The sequence below is a fragment of the Pan troglodytes genome, chromosome 2, assembly GCF_028858775.2.
Source record: "Pan troglodytes isolate AG18354 chromosome 2, NHGRI_mPanTro3-v2.0_pri, whole genome shotgun sequence".
In the NCBI taxonomy this organism is placed as follows: Eukaryota; Metazoa; Chordata; class Mammalia; order Primates; family Hominidae; genus Pan; species Pan troglodytes.
In genome coordinates this window covers 174,231,290-174,251,788 of record NC_086015.1, presented here as the reverse complement: position 1 = coordinate 174,251,788, position 20,499 = coordinate 174,231,290, and the positions used below count along the sequence as shown (strand labels likewise).

The window sequence follows — 20,499 nt, the reverse complement described above, 5'->3', positions numbered from 1 at the left end:
ATCTTCACATTTACTCTGTAGTCAAAAAATCTTACCATCTTGCCATATTTCTTTTTTAGCTATATATTCTCAAATATTTTCATGCTAAATAGCACTTATTTTGTTTTTTAAATACTTTTTAGCTCCAGGCTTGAGACAGCCAAGTAATAAATTACCAAGAAGGCTCATTATATGGAGAAAATTTGTATTGTCAGAGAATAAAATATATGAAAATAGAATTGAACCCAATGGTGTTAATATTAGATTGTGTTTATTTCCTATAACTTTGCTATTATAAATTTTTCAATACTGGATGGATAAGAAACAAAACTTCAGCTAAACACATAGGTTCTTAGCAATGGAAGATTAATTTTCTTTGACTACAGGTATTACTTTGGAATTATTCATTATTTTTACCTTTCCATAGGGATTCTCGTATATGTCTCGCCTCCAAACTGTTAACAATTAAACTTAAAGGAAATTTTCAATTATTTCTAATGTTTCAGGGCAGAGAGCTTTTTAGTAACACAGAAGCAAAAAATTCTAATTAAAAGCAAAATTATTAAGCAGTTCAGAACTTTAAAGGGTTTCTAAATACAATGTTTAGAAAAATGTAGGTCATTTTAACAAGTGAAAGTTTTTTTAAATCAGTAGCCTGTGGACTAAATATTTCTAAAATAATTTTGATTTTTTAGAATTTCTTTTGTCTCGTTTTGAAATGTCAGAGAAAAGGAAAATAAACCTCTGGGGAAAATGTATCATTAATTAAAATAAACCATAGCCAAGAGTATTATATTTTACTCAGAATTATTAACAATAGAGATAAACTCTTTTAAACCATATTCTCTCTTTAAATTATATAAAATGTAATTCTTAATAACAAGTAACATTTTAAATGCTAGCTATATTCTTTGATGAGACTTAACACAGTCCTAATATATAGATGTCAGAATACAAAATAAATTTATCTAATTTTTCATTATTTCACTGGTTTGGAGGATGATAATATCCTTTTCTTTCATAGCCTTAACAAATATCTAGACTTTATTTTCCCATAGTACTCAAGAATAGCATACCCTTCACTTTCTTCTTCATTTGATAAAGATAAGCATTGACAATTGCCAGGAGGAAATAAGAAGTAAAAGTTGAAATTCAGATATTAGCTTTTCCTATTTTGGCTAATTGCCAAAGAAACCAGAAATTTGCATAACATTATACCTATGTTATGGTTTTCCTCTTCTTTTTATAATATACATTACATTTAAACAGAGTTGGCCTTCTAAATACAATTCTATTTTCACTTTCACAGATGGAGCAAATACATTCACCGAGATTGAGGCATGTGCAAATGTGCATGTGTGCAAAAGCCCTAGCCAAGTGTGTTTTTGTCTGTAATGCAAAGGTTGAATTTTTAGCAGCTTCCATATTTTAAGGGTTTCAAACCAGGTGTCATCAAGACAAATTTAAAAGTCATTTTGCTTTCCCTTTGATTTCTATGAAATTAGAAAGAAATGACCCTTCAGTTAACACTATGAATTGCCTAAATTTCTAGACCACGTAAAACACCTAAAGTGTTTCCTTTCCTAGTGTGAACCAAAACAGTAATGCCTGACATACAGGTGGCAGTAGAGAAACAATGTTTTGTTGTATTCTCAAAATAAAATTATAATTTAACTATACACATTTATCACAGCTTTTCTTTTAACCGATTAGGATAGATTATCCAATGTCATCACCCAGGTTGCTCTAATCCTACATCAGGTGAATTGGATGCATACATTTTTGGATTGAAATAAAGAGAGAATATGGCCATAGAAAACTGTGGGATTTAGTATTTTTCAATGAGTTTCTTTCTCCCTAATCCCGTCTCTCACTGAATGCTCTGATTCCCACATGGGTCACTAATATAGGGAGAAATGGTAAGACTGATGTCAAATTGCTTTTTCCTCATTTGCATGCTGTGTGCCATGGGCAGTTTAACCCATGCAAATTAGAGCGGCCATGCTTTTGCAGAACTGCTTCCCTCTGCATTGCTCTGAAAGCATGTAAAATAAAAGGTAGTCGGATATTCAGCACACTGCCTGCAGTATGCCTGGTGATTAAATACCACATCATCACATCCATAAGGCTAAAGGTTTCATCATACTCATGGAAAACTCAAAATTATCTCTTCCTTTTGGTATTTGCACATTCATTTTAGTGTTCTTCACCAGGATTTCTGCCAGATGACTGGAATTTAAAACAAAAGAAAATGAAACACCTATCATTTTGGAAGAGAACTCTTTTTGTTGTTGTTGTTCCTCTTGATTAATTCAGTTCTGTGGCTGTAAATTTCAGTGGCGCTAGACTTTAGGATGGGCCATGATTTGATGTGGTACCTCTATTCTCCAGGGAATGATGACACACCAAATGAGTCATTGTAGTAGCTGGAACCTTGGGAATTGCTCTGTTCTATGACTGACTGATGCTAAATTTTGGTACAGTAGCAATCATAAGAGGGGAAAAGCCATCACTGTGGCTTGGGCAGGAGTCCCAGAATACTGGGGTACAATTTCTAATCCCATCTATTTTCCCATTAACTCTGGGGGTGACCAGCTTCACCTTTCCAAAATAAAATGAGAACCCAATGTTTGTATATATGTGTATACACACAATGTACATACACATATGTACACATATATATTCAGAACTGAACAGTCTCAGTCTAGCTATTGGTTTTGAACAAAGTTTAAATTGATTTCATCTTTCTTTTCTAGCTTCTACACGCTACAAACATCATTTTCTTAGTTCCATGCAGTAACTATGTTTGTCACAGTTCTATATAGAGCTTTTTTTTTTCTTGTTGCTTAAGCTGGAGCACTGACTTGCTGAGAGATGTAGCTTTGGTCGTATCTACCATTCATATGCTGAACAAATTTTTCTTTCATAGGATCTGACGGCATTAGCCAAAGAACTAAGAGAACTCCGGATTGAAGAAACAAACCGCCCAATGAAGAAGGTGACTGATTACTCCTCCTCCAGTGAGGAGTCAGAAAGTAGCGAGGAAGAAGAGGAAGATGGAGAGAGCGAGACCCATGATGGGACAGTGGCTGTCAGCGACATACCCAGACTGATGTAAGAGAACTACTTTTAAAATGTAGACCAGGAGGGGACTAGGTTTCCAAAATAAAAGGACAAAAAAATATGAGTTAAATGTAAGATTGTATATGGGTCTGTGGCAAGATAAATTAACTTTCGGGACTTGGGTTTTTGTTGGAGCATAGTTCTATAATTATCTCTATCTATGGACACAATCACTTAGAATATGTAGCATTTTTGGACTGCGTACACTTTACCTATCCATTGCCAATGGATTGACTGTCCTTTTGGCGACTCTTTCTTGTTCTTTTCATCTTAAGGGCAAACAATATCGACAACCAGACCATTCATACGTGCCTTCCCCTCTAAAACTGAAACACAAATCATGGGCAATGACATTTAGGGATTAAAATTAACAACATAAAACATGTATTTCATTACCACCACTGCCACCAACAAGCAAGGAGAAATGCACAAGCCAGCATGGCCAGCATGCGTTACCATCCCAGCAAAAGAATCAGGACTCAGATAATCATGCAGAGAAAGTTCCAAAATATACCCCGTTATGATTTTCTACTTTATTCCCTTCATGGCTTCTTTTTCTGGATCCATTTTTCTGTAGTCTGTGTCTTTGCCACATACTTTCTGTCAGTCTCTTTGCAGTTCTCTTTTTATGTATTTACATGTATATTTATAGGTACCTATATTTTCTTTAGTAATTGTAGCCTTTTTCTTTCTTTTTTTTTTTTCCAAGGTGAGGAGGAAGCTCATTTTTTTTTTCTTTTTGGAGTGGATCCCGTGAAAGAACCTGCCCTTATCCCCTGTTGCTTCCCCAGTTCCTCCACCTAGTAAGCACAAGGTGTTTGTGCCCTGGTCTGCTACAACTTTGATAGAATGAGATGCTAATTTTTCCATCTTCACACTTCAATCACCTCTATTTCTTTGGCTCAGCTACTAGCATTGATTATCAGTTCACACTCACTCTATATAAAAAAGAAGCCATTTCAGGCCACAAATTATTGTCCAATTCAGCAGGGACTGGAGAGGCAGGGCTGGCCAGTCTAAAGGGAATGTCATCCACTGATTAACATCATTACATACAAGCAATTCTAAGAGGCAAATCTAATTAACGTAGCTGAAAAATCCATACTGGTTATGTTGCTGTTGATGACCCAGTTGCTGACAGCTCTAAATATGCTAAAATATGACATTTTGAAACAAATTGCATTAAATTGCCTTTTTAAAAGTAAATAAAATTGTTCTAGAGGCAAAAATCACTAATCCAGAACATTTCTGCAAAACATGCTGGCCCTTTTAGTTTTTGTCTTGACTCAGAATTGCTTAATTCTTCTGACAGATGTTTTGAACTCCTTTTAAGCACTGAGCATGCAAGCATCAGGATGAGAGAAGATTATGAAATTAAAAGGTTGCTAAAACTCTCACTATGTGATAGCCCTGCTGAAGGCTTTAAGAGATCTGATAAGTTCGTACTTGGATTTTGTCTTCCAAAAGTTTATATGCTAGTTGGAGAATGACAAAATTACACATGGAAAACTGCAGGCTAATATAAACAAAGATGTTCATTAGCATTTGGGTTTTAGGTCCCCTATCATATTTTGCAAGGCTATTAATGGTGTTCACCCTCCTACCCTTAAAGGCAAATCTAGGACTTACTCCCCACTGTAGAAACACCCACCTTTCTAAAATTTCCTGAATAGACCACGCTTCACTTCTGTCTGGCATTTCCTGTTCCTTTAGAAATCACCTACTCACAGCCCCGCCTGCATAGGTAGAGCCTGCCCCCTCTTCTGTGCTACTGCTGTATGTTGTGTGTATTCCTGCATCTTCATGTAGTGCCTTGAATCAGGATTGTTTATTAGGTCTTTGTCTCCTTTTCTGGACTATGATATCTTTCAGGGTAAGGGTTATGCCTTACTCATCTCTCTTGCTCTTAACATGTTCCATGGTGTCTGGAATACAGTGGGTCTTCAGTGACTCTAATTTACATTTAATTGCACTGAATTTGAAATTGCAAGTTCTGACTTTGAAGAAGAGTTTATAGCCAATTCTATACAAGTAACTAACTGTCAGCAAGATTTAAAAAAAAAAAAGAAAATCCTGAGGTAATATTAGAATCCCAAGCAGGGGGAAGAGTTGAAGTAAAGACACAGAAAGTTGACTTTGGTGGGAATGTATGGTGTATGGGGTGGAGGGGAGTCTGGACTAGTGAAATCAGACCAAGAAGTGTGCTCTTTATATGTAGCCATTGGAAACCATTGAACGTATCTTGAGTTCAGTGTTATATCTGAGGGAGATTATTTCAGCAAGACGATTTGAAAAGGGAACAGACTGGAGACTGGTAAAGCAATTCAGAGGCTCTATTACTATAATCTGCATAAGAAATAATGAACTGAGGCTATCATGGAATGCTGATGGTGGAGGCAAGACTTGACATGGTTCTTAAGGGATTGGTAAATTTTAGATAGATGGAAAGGATTGTTTAAGAACATTTAAAATATGTGATTATATATGTGAGAAAATAAGGGTATGAAGGGTACAAATGTATGTGTGTATGTTTACTTCAATTTGTAAATATATGTATTTTTATATTGCATATAAAATATATATAGTCTGTTCTACAATGTGATGGTTGCATGCCTGAGAAATTCATACTATTAAAAGTTCATTATAAAACAATATTTAGGAATTGAGTATTTGGGGGCCAGAGTGCCTTTTATATACATTCTTATTACCTTTATTTTCTTTTGTTAAGGTAAACCTCTATATTTTGTGCCATATATTTTTAAAGCAGAAAACAAAAATAATATATTGTAGCTCAGTTCCCACCATGAAGTAAACACAGAGAAGCTTCTCAGAAATGGAGCACCAGCCATTTTGACAAACAGCTGTGGTTTCTGATGTTTAAAACCATAGCTTTTTTCTATGCACTGTGCTGGTTTTGCATTTATTTTATAAGATATAACTTATGAGAGTGCACTTAACGAAGTTTGTATTCCCCAACTAACCAATTGCAGTATTTCCCAATTCCTCATGCATAGAAAAATAACGAGTGGAGGGAAATACACCAAAATTATAAAAGTGATTACCTCTGGGTAATATAATTATGGGAGACTTTTATTTTATGTATATCCCCAATTATATGATGCACATGTACTACTTTATAATCAGGAAAAAAATAAAAGCTTCATAGAATAAAAATAATGGAAGGAAAGGCATTTAATTTGATTTGCATCACATCAAGCAAGCCAAAGAGGCAACCTTAGGTATTAGTGTCTTCCCTCAAATAGCAGCAAATGCTCCAGAAGGGAAGATTTCTCCACTGTAAAATGACTCTTTTATTTCTCCTTTTTTCTATGCTGTACCCTTTGGAAGGAAGCCACTATGCACAGCCCACACTTGAGGAGTGGGGAATCATGCATTCCCTCCTGTAGGGTAGAATAGCTACATAATTTATTTAGAATTCTTCTGCACAGATTTGTCTCCTCTATTTATTTATTAATTTATTCCATCATTTATATCAGTATAGATTCATGGATATAATCTTTATTTTGTTGCTCAAATTTTCCAGTTTTGACCTTGGGAGCTCTTTCAGTTAGCTCCTGTGCCTCTTTGACTGACATGCCTCCACCTCCCCTTGCTTGTTTGTAAATTCCCATTCCAACAGTCAGAAACCTGGCTTCTGCCATCAACTACTGTATTAGTCCATTTTCATACTGCTATGAAGAAATACCTGAGAGTGTATAAAGTTATAAAGAAAAAGAGGTTTAATGGACTCACAGTTCCACATGGCTAGGGGGGCCTCACAATCATAGTGGAAGGTGAATGAGGAGCAAAGGAACATCTTACATGACGGCAGGCAAGAGAGCATGTGCAGGGGAACTGCCCTTTATAAAACCAGCAGATATCCTGAGATTTATTCACTATCACAAGAACAGCACAGGAAAAACCCACCTCCATGATTCAATTACCTCCCACCAGGTCACTCCCATGTCGTGGGATTATGGAAGTTACAATTCAAGATGAGATTTGGGTAGGGACACAGCCACACCATATCAACCACCCATTTACTTAATTGTGCATATCCAGTATTTTTGTATAGTAGTATCAAATTTGTTAACCTGTAACCTCATGGGAAACAGCTTTGTCAACTAGAATGTACACTGTTTATGCACAGTTCCTCTTGCCTTTAGTATTACAGACTCCACTCATTTCCAAGGTTACTTAGATCAATGCCTTTTTGCCGCATTTCTCCTCACTTAAGTTGTTCATACATTTGTAATATGGTGAGATTCTCTTATCACAGTTTTTAACATTCTTTCCTGGGAGCTTCTGATCTCCTCAATGATTTTTTAAAATTTGTGTACATTAAGTTTAACTCTTTTTCCTGTAAAGTTCTATGATATATCTGAATAGATTTTTTGTTATTCTATGATAACCACCCAATTATAAGAAAATTATTTTGGCACATCCTAGTGAACCCAACTTCATAAAATTGTAAAACTTAACATTGATTGCTCAAGATATTTTAAATATGCAAATAATATCCTGATAGTCAATTACTTATCAATTCACAGAAGAGCTATATTTTTACAATAAATCTGAATGAAATCTCTGTTAGACATTAAACAAAGCCCTTGACCCAAGATCTTCAGCGATTTAATAAACATGTATTATGTGCTACCTGCATTCCAGGCACCATGCTTGGCACTGAAAATACCAACATTAATGAGATCTGATCATTGCAGGACTGTGTATTGAATGCAGTGGTAGAGATGCACAAAGGGCAATGTGGAGGCAGAGTGAAGAGCCACCTAAACCATTCCAGTGAGGCTGGGATGGGTTTGGAGGTACCTGAAGTATAGCTTAAAGAATGAGTTAGCCAGAGGGAGGCAGAGAATAGAAAAGAATCTTCCAGGTAAAGAGGGCAGGCTAAAGTCACCAGGGATTTTCTAGCATAATGTGCATAGGAAACTTTTATAAGTTAAATGCTGGTAGAGTTAGAAGTTGGGGCAGGATTTTGTTAAAAAAAATTAGGTTAGTGAGACAGGCAAGAACTAGATAATGGAGAGCTTGTAAGCCACAGTAAGGAGCTTCAAGTTTATCCTGTGGTTGATGGGGAGCTACTGAAGATTGAAAGTAGAAGAGTGATTCGGACTTGGTCAGATATGTGTTTTGGAGGGCTCACTTTCACAGCTGTGAGGAGTGGATATGAGGGGGAAAGGACTGAAGATGGGGTGGCCACCAAGAAAACTGTTATTCAGGTAACAGAGGAAGCAGGTCTGACTAGGACAGGAGAACTTGATTGTACAAGCATCAGCCTGGTAGATGCCACCAGGCCAACTGAGCCCCTGACAATAGCAAAGAATCACTGTCTGATGAATAAGAAAAGTGGCTGCCCTCATGGAAGACTCTTGATAAGTACTTCATTGATTTATTGGCTTTATATCATTTTGTCCCAAACAAGTACTTAAGGCACAAAGGAAGAAAGAAGAGCAAGAAAAAGAAAATGGAAGATACACACAAGATAAACAAATGAGTGAAGAAATGATATTTTGAAAACTGATTTACCAATCTATCAAAATGCCAGGAATTCCATTTTTTTTCCCATGTCTCTGAACACTATTAAAAGCTCCTTTCTAGGAATGAAATGTTGAAAATGAAAATGCCTCTTTGGAATTTCTTCCCAAACACATCAGTTCTAGCCCATATTTAGATTCATTCAATCCACTGCTCCAGTTTAGTAATTGCAATGGAAGCTTCTTACTATACATTTTCTCGTCTGGACTCCCCCTGTCATCTTTTCACCTGTCTGTTTTGGATAAAAATCCTTGAAGTATGTCTTTCTCTGCCCCAGAGACATCATAAATCTGGTGTATTTCTTGTTTCTTAGATGGAAGTTTCCAGTAATTCTTTGGACTTTCATAAGATCCAAGAGGCCAGAGATATTTTTAAATATATAAGAAACAATGAAAATAAAAGAAAAAAATGATTAAAGTTGCAATTAATATGCCTAGAGAGAAATAAGCCTTGATAACTTTCCTATTTTTAGAAAACCCACTTTAAAAGAGAGGCAGATGCTAAAATAGGAGAACAACAAGTATCGCATTAACAACCAAAATCCTTCTTCCAGAAGCCATGTTGTACCAACCTCAACCTGTGGTGTGTGGTTCTCAATTCCCCTGAGCTCCTAAACCAGAGAAATTCTGTGTCATGCAAATGAGGCACTCCTGATAGAGTGAAGCTCACTATGAGCAGTCAGTCATCACTTTTTGAGCCCTGGCATTGTGCTCTGTGCTACAGGACACAGGAAACATCAGTCTGCGTTCTCAAGGAGTATGCTGAGATCCTGTTACCTTCTCTCATTATACTGTAAACATGATAGCAAGAAAAGAACTGAAAATAAATATACCACCATGCAGGATGATTACAGAGGCTGAGTGTTGTTTAAGTTAAACCTCCTAGTTTATGGATGCCCCAATAAGCCAGAATGTTCTTAGTAGATATTTCTTCTTTATAGAAGCATAAAGCCCATGGATCTAATAATCATTTTTTGCATTCCTAGTATGTGACAACTCTAGGCTGGGTACTGGGTAATAATAATGAACAAAGAGACAAGGACTCTGCCATCACAAGCAATGAGAGGGAAGGAGAAAGGGAGAATTCAAAAGATAAGATAATTGCAAATTGTGATGAGAACTATTAAGGAAAAAGGGTGAAGAGAAAAGAAGAGGGGCTGTTGGGACAAGACATAGGTGATAAGAGCAGACTTCTCACAGAAAGCATCATGTAGGATGAATGAGAGGGAACCAACCAAGGCCAGAGTGGAAAGAAGTTTCCAGGCAGAGGGAACAGCATGTGTAAAAGCAGGTCAGGTTGTCTGCTGCCCAAAGAAGGAGGGCAGGGGTCAGGGGAGATCATGCAGAGCCTGGTGACTCCTGGTGCCAACTTCAGTGTTTTTTCCAGGTAAAGCCAAACGCTTGCTCAGTCTGGCTACTGGGCAGAGAATAGGTCAAGAGGGGATGCTGCAAAAGTAGGGCCAGTCCAGACATCAACACATATTAAAATTAATATGAGATTGGCAGGGCGCGGTGGCTCACGCCTATAATCCCAGCACTTTGGGAGGCCAAGACGGGCAGATCACGAGGTCAGGGGATCGAGACCATCCTGGCTAACACGTTGAAACCCCATCTCTACTAAAAATACAAAAAAAATTAGCTGGGCGTGGTGGCAGGCACCTGCAGTCCCAGCTACTCGAGAGGCTGAGGCAGGAGAATGGCGTGAACCCGGGAGGCAGAGCTTGCAGTGAGTCGAGATCGCGCCACTGCACTCCAGCCTGGGCGACAAAGCGAGACTCCTTCTCAAAAAAAAAAAAAAAAAATTAATATGAGATGTACTTAAGACCACTGACATGTACACTTAAAATTGGTACAATGGTAAATTTTATGTTATTAATATGTATATTTTACCATAACAAAAATAATGAATATGGACAGGAAACAGATATTTCCTAAAGACACATTGCCATGAATGTTGTTCCTTCTCATCTCAGACCAACAGGAGCTCCAGGCAGCAACGAGCAGTACAATGTGGGAATGGTGGGGACGCACGGGCTGGAGACCTCTCACGCGGACAGTTTCAGCGGCAGTATTTCAAGAGAAGGAACCTTGATGATTAGAGAGGTAAGTTGGTATAAAAACTGTGTAGAGGAAATGCCATTTCTTAAGTGGTTTTTACATTAAAGCTTTCACAGAGAATGCCTATGGCATGTATTTTAAGTATGGGGAATTCTTGGGGGAGGGAGGACCTGTGCTTCTAAATAGTTGAGTGATTTTAATTGTCTGCTGCCTTCTTTCCTGTATTCTTCTAAGCTCTGGCAGTGTGACTTAATTATATTAGTCCAAATTCTTCAGCAGGAGCTATGCAAATCAGAATATAGAATTTGGGCCTGAGGATATAAAATTGCAAACTCAGATGTTTCCTACAACAGGAAAACAGAAATGAATGGTCTCTCTGAATAGCATCACTGGCCTTGTTATGTCTCTTCTCCCCATGGTTTTATCTTTGTGGATTTCGTATAAAAAATGCTCAATAGTTCCAAGAAATGATGATATCATCTTATCTTGTTAAATTAACACTAAAACAACCATTAAGTTATTTTATTGAAAGAACAAAGAAATAGGCAGATCTACTTTAAAAATGTACCTTGGAACTTTGGTTGAATTTTTTTTTAAACTCTAGGAACATCATTTCATTTGGGGGTGGCACATGTTCCCTTTCATCTGTCCTTCTGACATGCAGTAACTCCCCACTGTGTCCATGCTAACCAGAAAGACCCTGACAAATTGAAATCCGTCTTTTCCTCTTTTTCACTTCATCATCACCATGCAAGTTTGAGTGCAGATATTTACTTGGAAGGAAAGAAATGGCTGAGAACATTGGGCAAATGTTACCTGACCTCTCCCTGCATCCATCTATAAAATTTTATAAATAATAGCATACAACTTATAAGATGGTTGAGAATATTGAGTTAGTAAATTAAGCATTCAATAAATGTTAACTATTTTATTTCACTCTCTCCTCAGAAATGAATTCTCCTTTTACTTGTTATCACCATCCAGTCGTCCCTCTGAAACATAAACATATGTCATCTGTTTTTCCTCTTCAGCCAGGACAGAGTTGGGAAACTCTAATAGCAGACTTTGCTCTCCAAAAAGGCAAAGGGCATCTCACTTTCGTAAGAAAGAAAGGAACTGTAGTTTTGAGATGAATAAGGCCTTTGAAATAATAATTAGCAGTGGGGCTATAACTGGAAGACTAGTTCACAAAGCAACTTGCTAGAATTTCATTTTATGTCCTTGTTGAATCTTTCAAGTAGCCTTTAAAGAGTCCTTTCACATATGCCTGAAATGAAAAATGGACTTGGCTGCTGAAATTGACATTGTGTAGTGCTGGCATATAAATCTCTTCATGTGGTTAATGGATAATTTCAATGGAAGTGTAGAAGGCTTCTATCCCTATAACTTACCACTTAGGAAAACATGAGGGAGAATGTTCTGGAATGAGTTGCTGTTTGACTCCAGATAAAAGGACTCCGATTTCTAATGTGGCTTAAAATTTGCTTGAGTCTTTATGACAGAGTCAATACCTCCAAGTAGACATTTGGAGCCACATTTTCAGTTCATTGCCAGCCACATACAAATGGCTCCATGTTAATTATAGCACTCCAGTATTCTATGACCACAACCTGTCACTTTGAAAACAGCATTTGCAGCCGGGTGCGGTGGCTCATGCCTGTAATCCCAGCACTTTGGGAGGCCGAGGCGGGAGGATCACGAGATCAGGAGATCGAGACCATCCTGGCTAACACAGTGAAATCCCGTCTCTACTAAAAATACAAAAAATTAGCCAGGCGTCGTGGCGGGCGCCTGTAGTCCCAGCTACTCAGGAGGCTGAGGCAGGAGAATGGCGTGAAACCGGGAGGCAGAGGTTGCAGTGAGTGGAGATCGTGCCACTGCACTCCAGCCTAGGCGACAGAACGAGACTCTGTCTTAAAAAAAAAAAAGAAAGAAAGAAAATAGCATTTGCCAGTGTCTTATAGGAATTTGATCTATTAAGGAACCCAAAATATTTTTGTCCTCTCAATTTCCAATTCTGCCTTCCTCAAATGTGGGTTTTTTAAATAACAAACTGTATTAGTTGGGGTTCTCCAGAGAAAGAGAATATTTACATATGTAGAGAGAGAGAGACTGCTTTATTATTATTATTATTATTATTATTATTATTATTATTTTTGGAGATGGAGTCTCGCTGTGTCACCCAGGCTGGAGTGCAGTGGTGCAGTCTCGGCTCACTGCAACCTCCACCTCCTGGGTTCAGGCGATTCCCCTGCCTCAGCCTCCCAAGTAGCTGAGACTACGGGTGCACGCCCAGCTAAATTTTTGTATTTTAGTAGAGATGGGGTTTCACTGTGTTGCCCAGGCTGGTCTCAAACTCCTGAGCTCAGGCAATCTGCCCGCCTTGACCTCCCAAAACGCTAGGATTACAGGCGTGAGCTACCAGGCCCGGCCGAGAGACTGCTTCATTATGAGGATGTAGCTCATATGATATGGAGGCTGAGAAGTCCCATGATCTGCCATATGCAAGCTGGAGACCCAGGGAAGCTGTTGGTATAAATCCTAGTTGGAAGCTGGGTGAAGATGAGATGAAATGTCCCACTTCAACCAGTGGAGAAGTAAAAGAGGGAGAAAATTCCTTCTTCCTCTGCCTTTTGTTTTGTTCAGGTCCCCAGCAGATTAGATGATGCCCATCCCACTTGGAAAGGGCAATCTACTTTACTGAGTCTACCCATTAAATGCTAATTGCATCCAGAAACACTTACAGACACACCAGAAAAAATGTTTAACCGAGGCACCCCATGGTCTAGTCGACACATAAAATTAACCATCATCAAACCTTGAGCTGAAAATTACTAAAAGTACATGTTTAAACAAGATAAATGCAGGTTAAAGTTTATCCCTGACAAAATAAGAACATAAAATAAAAACTCATTATAATAAGATTTAGCTTATAGGGTGCTATTAGTACAGTTCTCCAAGATGAACTTTAGGAGAACTCACCCAACTTGTCATCTTGTGGAGTGGACTAGATGGTTCTATAAGAACATACCACTCTAACACTCATGATCCTGTCAGATGCACAAATTTCCCCTTGTAGTGCATACCCTTATCCCTGTGGTTCTACCTATCCCTGTCCTATAGCCCCACAGGACCACTTTTTACTCGGTTCTAGAATACACCACACCAGCTGTGAGCTGCCATTTGTCCATGGAAGCTCATCTGCTGGAAGAGGTATTTTGTATTCTCCACTGCTACCCACACTTCACCAAAAGCAGGTCCCTGTTCTCAATCTTCCTTATCTCCTACAAGCCTCTACTGGGACTCCATGGACCTTTGTACACAGCACCTTCCTGGTATCAGCTGGTATCTTTTCAGCGTTGATCCTCCTCACTGAACCAGAACACTAACTTGTCATCATGAAGGCTCTTTGGGTTACAAGTAATGAGTAAAACAACCCACTTAATACAGAGTAAACAAAAAAAAAAAAAAAAGAAAGAAAGAAAAGAAAGAAAAAAAAGAACATTTTTTAAGTGGGGAGAGGGTAGGTATCAGAAATAGAGGAGTAAAGGAAGATTTAGGGTATTTCATGGAAGGAACCCAAAGGTAAAAGTGAGCTGAGCCTCTTTGAAGGACTGGAACAGACAGGAGCTCAGGCAGCTTCTCATGTGCAGGTCTCTGGCTCTCTTGCTGCCTGTCTCTCCTTACCCTAATCTCTGCTTTCTTCCACATTTCTCCTTTGCTCTTCTCTCTCTTTGTAGAGGAGCTTTCTCTCCCTCTGCATGCTCCTGCTTTCACCTCTCCACTTCCTCCATTGCAAGATACTCACCACATCCCAGTTCAACTGCCAGCAGAAACTGATCCATGTCTCTTGGGCTTAATATTAAATTCCAGTGGGAATCTGGTCCCTCTTGGCTCAGGCATCCACCTCTGATTCAATCAGCTGTGACCAGGAGTAGGCCCCCTAATACAACAGTGCAGCCCAGAGCACCTGGGCTCTGCCACAGGACAGCTGGGTTCAAACCACTTAGAACCTGTGTCACTCAGGGCAAGATAATTGATGGAATGTCATATATAAAGTGTTTAGCACAGTACTTGGCATGTGGTGGTACACAGAACATCTTTGTGCCAATCCCCACGGGAATGGTGAGAGATAAAGACGAGATATTATTGAGGTTCTGTTAATGAGGTTCTTAAGGCTGTTGTACATCTGTCTTTGTGTTTCCAGTACAGTACTTGGCACACAGAAAGTGTTTAATAAGAAGGTGCTGGTGGAGTGAACAAAAGGGTGATGACTCAGAAGTGGGCAGATTCAGAGCATACTACTGGATTCCTTTAAGCTTCTCACTATCTGAGCCACTTCCCCTTGTTAGCCCCTCTGAGTCTCTCTTTGATAACCAGTGTGTCTGCATCAGTTTTTGGCTTGAGAAAGAGTGCTGCTGATACAAGAGAGGCCAAAAAATTCCAAAGAGATGACATGTGATTTATGCTAAAGAGGGGAAAATGTTTAAAAGCTTTTCAGTATTTGAACAGAAGTTAAAAGAAAGGAGAAACTGCCCAGTACACATAAAGTAGCACACAATAAGATGTATTAGGACTGAATTTCCTAAATGTCATTTAGAAAAGGAAATGCTCAACTCTGAGAATAGGCACTAATACACGCTACTGATGGCCACTGTGACAAAATGAATCCAGAAAATGTTCCTCTCCAGGACAGCTCGTAGTCCAGGAGCAGGTTGCCAAGAAACACAAAGGACACTAGGCTTTCCAGTTATCTCTCAAGCTTCCTGGAAACATCAATTACATGCACCATTACAGGAGCCTGGGAGTCTGTTTCATCTAAACAAGAAAAAAGAAAAGAAGTGCCTCCTTTCACTTCCAGCCAGAGGCAGGTGCAGAGAGCTGTAATTGCAAATCCATGACAAGCTCCAGAAGTAAAAAGCTAGGCTGGTGAGATGGTCAAAGAAACAGCATGAAACCTTGCACATGCCAGTAGAATGCTTTACACTTAGTAGGAACTAAAAAATACTGTGTTGATGAATGAATGAAAGAAAAGGCAGAGAGGGAAATCATCACTTAATCAGATCTGCTCTAAGAATCCTCAATGAGCCAGTTGCATAAAAGTTAAAAAGTGCAACACTAGTCAGGCCTACAATGTGGGCACTGGCTTTTAGAAACCAGAGTTGTCTTTTAATCTTGCCTTTCCTCCCTGGGGTTTTTTTGGCAGAGACTGCTCTCCAGAGCAATGGCTTCCAAACTTGTTACATCATGTAATCCTATCAGTAAAAACTGAATAGCATGTCACCTAATACAGTGTATTTATTCACAAGTCATACATTTTTTTCTACTGCACTGACATTATATACATTATAAAATACCTTTGGCCGGGCATGGTGGTTCACACGTGTCATCCCAGCACTTTGGGAGGCCAAGGCGGGTGGATCACAAGGTCAGGAATTCGACACCAGCCTGACCAACATGGTGAAACCCCATCTCTACTAAAAATACAAAAATTAGCCGGGTGTGGTAGCACATGCCTGTAATCCCAGCTACTCAGGAGACTGAGGCAGGAGAATTGCTTGAACCTGGGATGCAGAGGTTGCAGTGAGCCAAGATCGCGCCACTGCACTCCAGCCTGGGCAACAGAGTGAAGAGTCCATCTCAAAAAAAAAAAAAAAAAAAGAAAAACCTTTAAAGGACATTAAAAAGGGATATTAGAGGTGATGTTTCAAATGCTTTGCTAGTTATGACTTTGTTACTGCCTACATCACAAAGCACCATAGTTATTTATTGAGACATAAACATTTATGATAGTTGTAAATCCATATTTTCAAATAGTATTCTAGATCATGTCAATATATTTGGAACTCCTGTCAGATCCGATTAATCATTGTTTTGACCTTGTGAATGACAAAGAGCCCTGTGAGTTAAGTATGGTCTCTGCCCTTTCTTGGAGTACTCCACACACACTGCTTCTTTTCAGCAACATTTTAGGACATTTATCTGTTGTGTGGGTTTGTTTCATTGTAACCTGGTAATATGATCTGTAAATATATATAAGTGGCAGGTGCATACAGCACAAGTACTACAAAAATGATGAGTTCATGTCCTTTGTAGGGACATGGATGAAATTGGAAACCATCATTCTCAGTAAACTATCGCAAGAACAAAAAACCAAACACCGCATATTCTCACTCATAGGTGGGAATTGAACAATGAGATCACATGGACACAGGAAGGGGAATATCACACTCTGGGGACTGTGGTGGGGAGGGGGGAGGGATAGCATTGGGAGATATACCTAATGCTAGATGATGAGTTAGTGGGTGCAGCGCACCAGCATGGCACATGTATACATATGTAACTAACCTGCACAATGTGCACATGTACCCTAAAACTTAAAGTATAATTAAAAAAAAAAAAAAAAAAAAGAGTTTACAAGTGTGGGCCCTGCTCAGTCCCTCCCTTTTTGTAGCGTCTCCCTCTGTACATGGGACCCCCATGCCATATGTGACCACTGTCTGTACCTCATGCAGGAACGTAAGGCTTCAGGCTCAATCCATAAACTAAATATTGGCAAAGCTTAATTTCTTTTTTGTTTTCCTAAGTAAAATAGAAATGTGAATATCACCTTCTCACGCCCTAGTGGGTTGATTTGGAGCCCCGTATGCCTATGCTGTGTGAGGGCTGATGTCACTCTGTGGCCTTTTCCCCCCTCTCTAACTCCTCCCACGTGCTGTGCTCCCTCAGACGTCTGGAGAGAAGAAGCGATCTGGCCACAGTGACAGCAATGGCTTTGCTGGCCACATCAACCTCCCTGACCTGGTGCAGCAGAGCCATTCTCCAGCTGGAACCCCGACTGAGGGACTGGGGCGCGTCTCAACCCATTCCCAGGAGATGGACTCTGGGACTGAAGTAGGTGCTGGGCAACAGCTGACATGACAGTTCTGTTGTCCTTCCTGGGGTTCTTAAACCATGATCTCTTCAAGAATGAGGCTTCGCCAAGCTCCTTGAAACTTGTTTGGTTGGTTTCTACCCTAGAGCTACTTATGCAGATACTCAAATAGAGAAATCATGGAAGCAGAGCAGTGAAAAGTTCTCAGATATCATCTGAACCAATACCTGTTTCTACAGATGAGTGTACTGAGGTTCACAGAGGTTGAATGACTTGTCCAAGACACACAGCTGGTTTGTGACAGATCTAAGACCTGAACTGGGACCTCCAGTTCTGATGGAAACTTCAGGCTACACAGATTTCAAGGCCAACAGTTGAGGTTTATATTCGCGTTAATTTAGTCAAACTAAGTATGACTTAAGTAAAATGAAGTTTAAATGATTTGTTTATGAAAAATAAAATTTAATAAATAGATAAGTTCTTAGAGTGTTCATCTTTCATAAATTCAAAATTGTGTGAGAAGAAAGAAACCAAGCATTACCTTTCCTGTATAGAAACAGCCCCAGCGAAAAGTCTGAATAAACACAATCTGTAGGTAGTGCCCATAGACGCTGATGACTGACACCAGTTGGATGAGTTCACAGTGTGTGGTCTTGTTTCATTAACAGTCTTGTCAATCACACGTAAGGCCCTAAATGTGTTTATAAAGCACATGTACTATTATTTTTGACATTGTCCACACACTAAGTTTTTATGATGCACCCTTTGAATTCTAAAGTTATAGAGTAGATGAGCTTTGCATACCCCAAGGAAAAGAACACAGTGATATACTGCAAAGCACAGCATCCTATTGTAATTTCATGCTGTGTGGGCATTTTCTGCCTGAACACCTCTCTTGGTACCAAGGAGGACACCATAAGATTGAACCCTGGTTCAAATTCTGCTGCTGCCCCAGCTCTATGTGGAAATGTTAGTGCCTGCCCTACCTCTTTCACAGACATCTTCCAAAGATCAAAAGAGAACATGTACGTGAAAGTGTTCTATTTGGTAGGGGGAATTCAACCTTGAGGAAGATGAAATGGTTTTGATTTCATAGGATGGAAAGAAAATCTTGAATTAAATCAGATTAGATCTTTGTGGTTTTCTCCTTATATGTTTAGAGGTCTTGGATGGTGGTTTTATTTTTAAATAAAAACCTAACAGTAAAACTAAAGTGAAATAACCTTTAGTTAAAGATATTTATCCAAAAAAGATGTGCTTATTATGTTGAATACAGATGTGTTTATGATGTTAAAGGACAAGAATAGAAGAAATGGACATGACTGACATTGCAGCTTATTCAGCAAAACTCAAATTTAGAATATTGTGACATGAAACCCAGTATTGAGTTTACTGTTCCCTCATCTCCTGACATCATGTTTTCATGGTGCCATTCAAGCCCAAGATCCATTTTTTAAAGTAAGCCTTCAAGGTACATTGCTCACAAACCTAATATCCTCATAAAGTCCCTAAATAAGGATGTAAATGTAATTATTCTTTTAAGGAAACTATCGTGGGAAGGAGATATCTTCAATTCCAGCATAAAATCATCCCTGAATTGAGGATTTTAAAGCTTTTGGAGCCAACACCAATTCACTTGCATCGCCAGGCCAGAGTAGAAGGGCTCAAAGCTCTCCTCCCCAAGAGAAAGCCCCTTGGTTTGACTCTGTTCAGGATAAAGTACTGCTGTGTAGGCTTCCTTACTTAGTTTATTGCCAATTGTGTCAGCTTTTCATATTGATCAAGTAGTCAATATAGGAGATTGCTTTTACTGAAAGGGAGAGGTAAGCTCTGTCACCACAGTGATCTTACAGATTTTAAGGTGCCACATGTGGTCCAAAATGTAATTTTCTCACTACAATTCTTGCAGTCTGATAATTAACTAAGTCCTACGAATGCACAATGACTAGTGAGTAATCAATACCAGAAGAAGCTGGAGACAGGCACGCACTGACTAGAGCACTAGAATGTGAACACCTGAATACCTTGAAGAATCTGTGATCATTTTACAGCCCAAGCACAGTATTGTTAGCATTGTTATTCCTGCAGTATTTATCTGCTCTTCTTAATCTTCTTGCTTATTGATTAGTATGGCATGGGGAGCAGCACCAAAGCCTCCTTCACCCCCTTTGTGGACCCCAGAGTATACCAGACGTCTCCCACTGATGAAGATGAAGAGGATGAGGAATCATCAGCCACAGGTAAGCAAGAAGGGTCCAGTGTTTAAAAAACAGCTTCGTCTTCCTTTTGGTATGACCTGATAAGGAAATTAATCCTCAGTTCAGTAGTTAAGCTGATTACTGCTTAGGTCCTATCTTAAAAGGAAGACTTTTTAAAATTATTATTTCTGTAGGACTCCTAAAACAAATGTATTACTTTCCATTTTTTTTTCCATCTCTTCTATTTCGTTTCTGGTAGACCCAGGGGTACATAGGGACCCTAGGAAAAGCTGTTCCTCAGTGATCTCTGAACATAACTAAATGTTTCCCCAAAACAATTTCTGGGTACAATGTTTTACACACATTAGGCACTTAATAAGTGCATGGTACATTGTGTTGAGTTCTAGGTGTGTGCTTCCCACCACAAAGATCAGGCTGATTTAAAGGAGTCTTGCTTTCTAATCTTCTTCAAGTAATTAATCATCAAAGTCAGCTTAGGACAGTTTTTCAACTGATAAACTGCAATTTTAAAAAGTAGATCTTTTTTGCCTATATACAAGAGTGGGGATGGTGTATTTAATTTGGGACTTTCTAGACTCTGCAAGTAGTGTCTATAAGCGTGTTTTTCTAATGAATAAAAGATTCCTTTGATGAATGACTTAGACTTTATTCTACTAAAACAAAAAAAAAAAGTGTAAAATAAGGAGAGTTTCAG

At 38.9% G+C, this 20,499-nt stretch overlaps 1 protein-coding gene and 1 long non-coding RNA gene across 14 annotated transcripts in view; one reads left to right on the top strand and one right to left on the bottom strand.

Moving 5' to 3' along the window:
- The window catches only part of LOC129143652 (uncharacterized), a 663,501-nt gene that overhangs the window by 11,956 nt on the left and 631,046 nt on the right, over positions 1-20,499 (bottom strand). The window lies entirely within an intron of this gene.
- TNIK (TRAF2 and NCK interacting kinase) overlaps positions 1-20,499 on the top strand; it is a 398,989-nt gene that overhangs the window by 355,026 nt on the left and 23,464 nt on the right. For all 11 annotated transcript variants that reach the window (XM_016940186.4, XM_016940185.4, XM_063806396.1 and 8 more), the window contains 4 exons: positions 2,909-3,093; positions 10,628-10,757; positions 17,442-17,606; positions 19,715-19,826. In XM_016940186.4, coding sequence (XP_016795675.1) covers positions 2,909-3,093; positions 10,628-10,757; positions 17,442-17,606; positions 19,715-19,826 — 592 coding nt within the window. The remainder of the gene's footprint in view (positions 1-2,908; positions 3,094-10,627; positions 10,758-17,441; positions 17,607-19,714; positions 19,827-20,499) is intronic.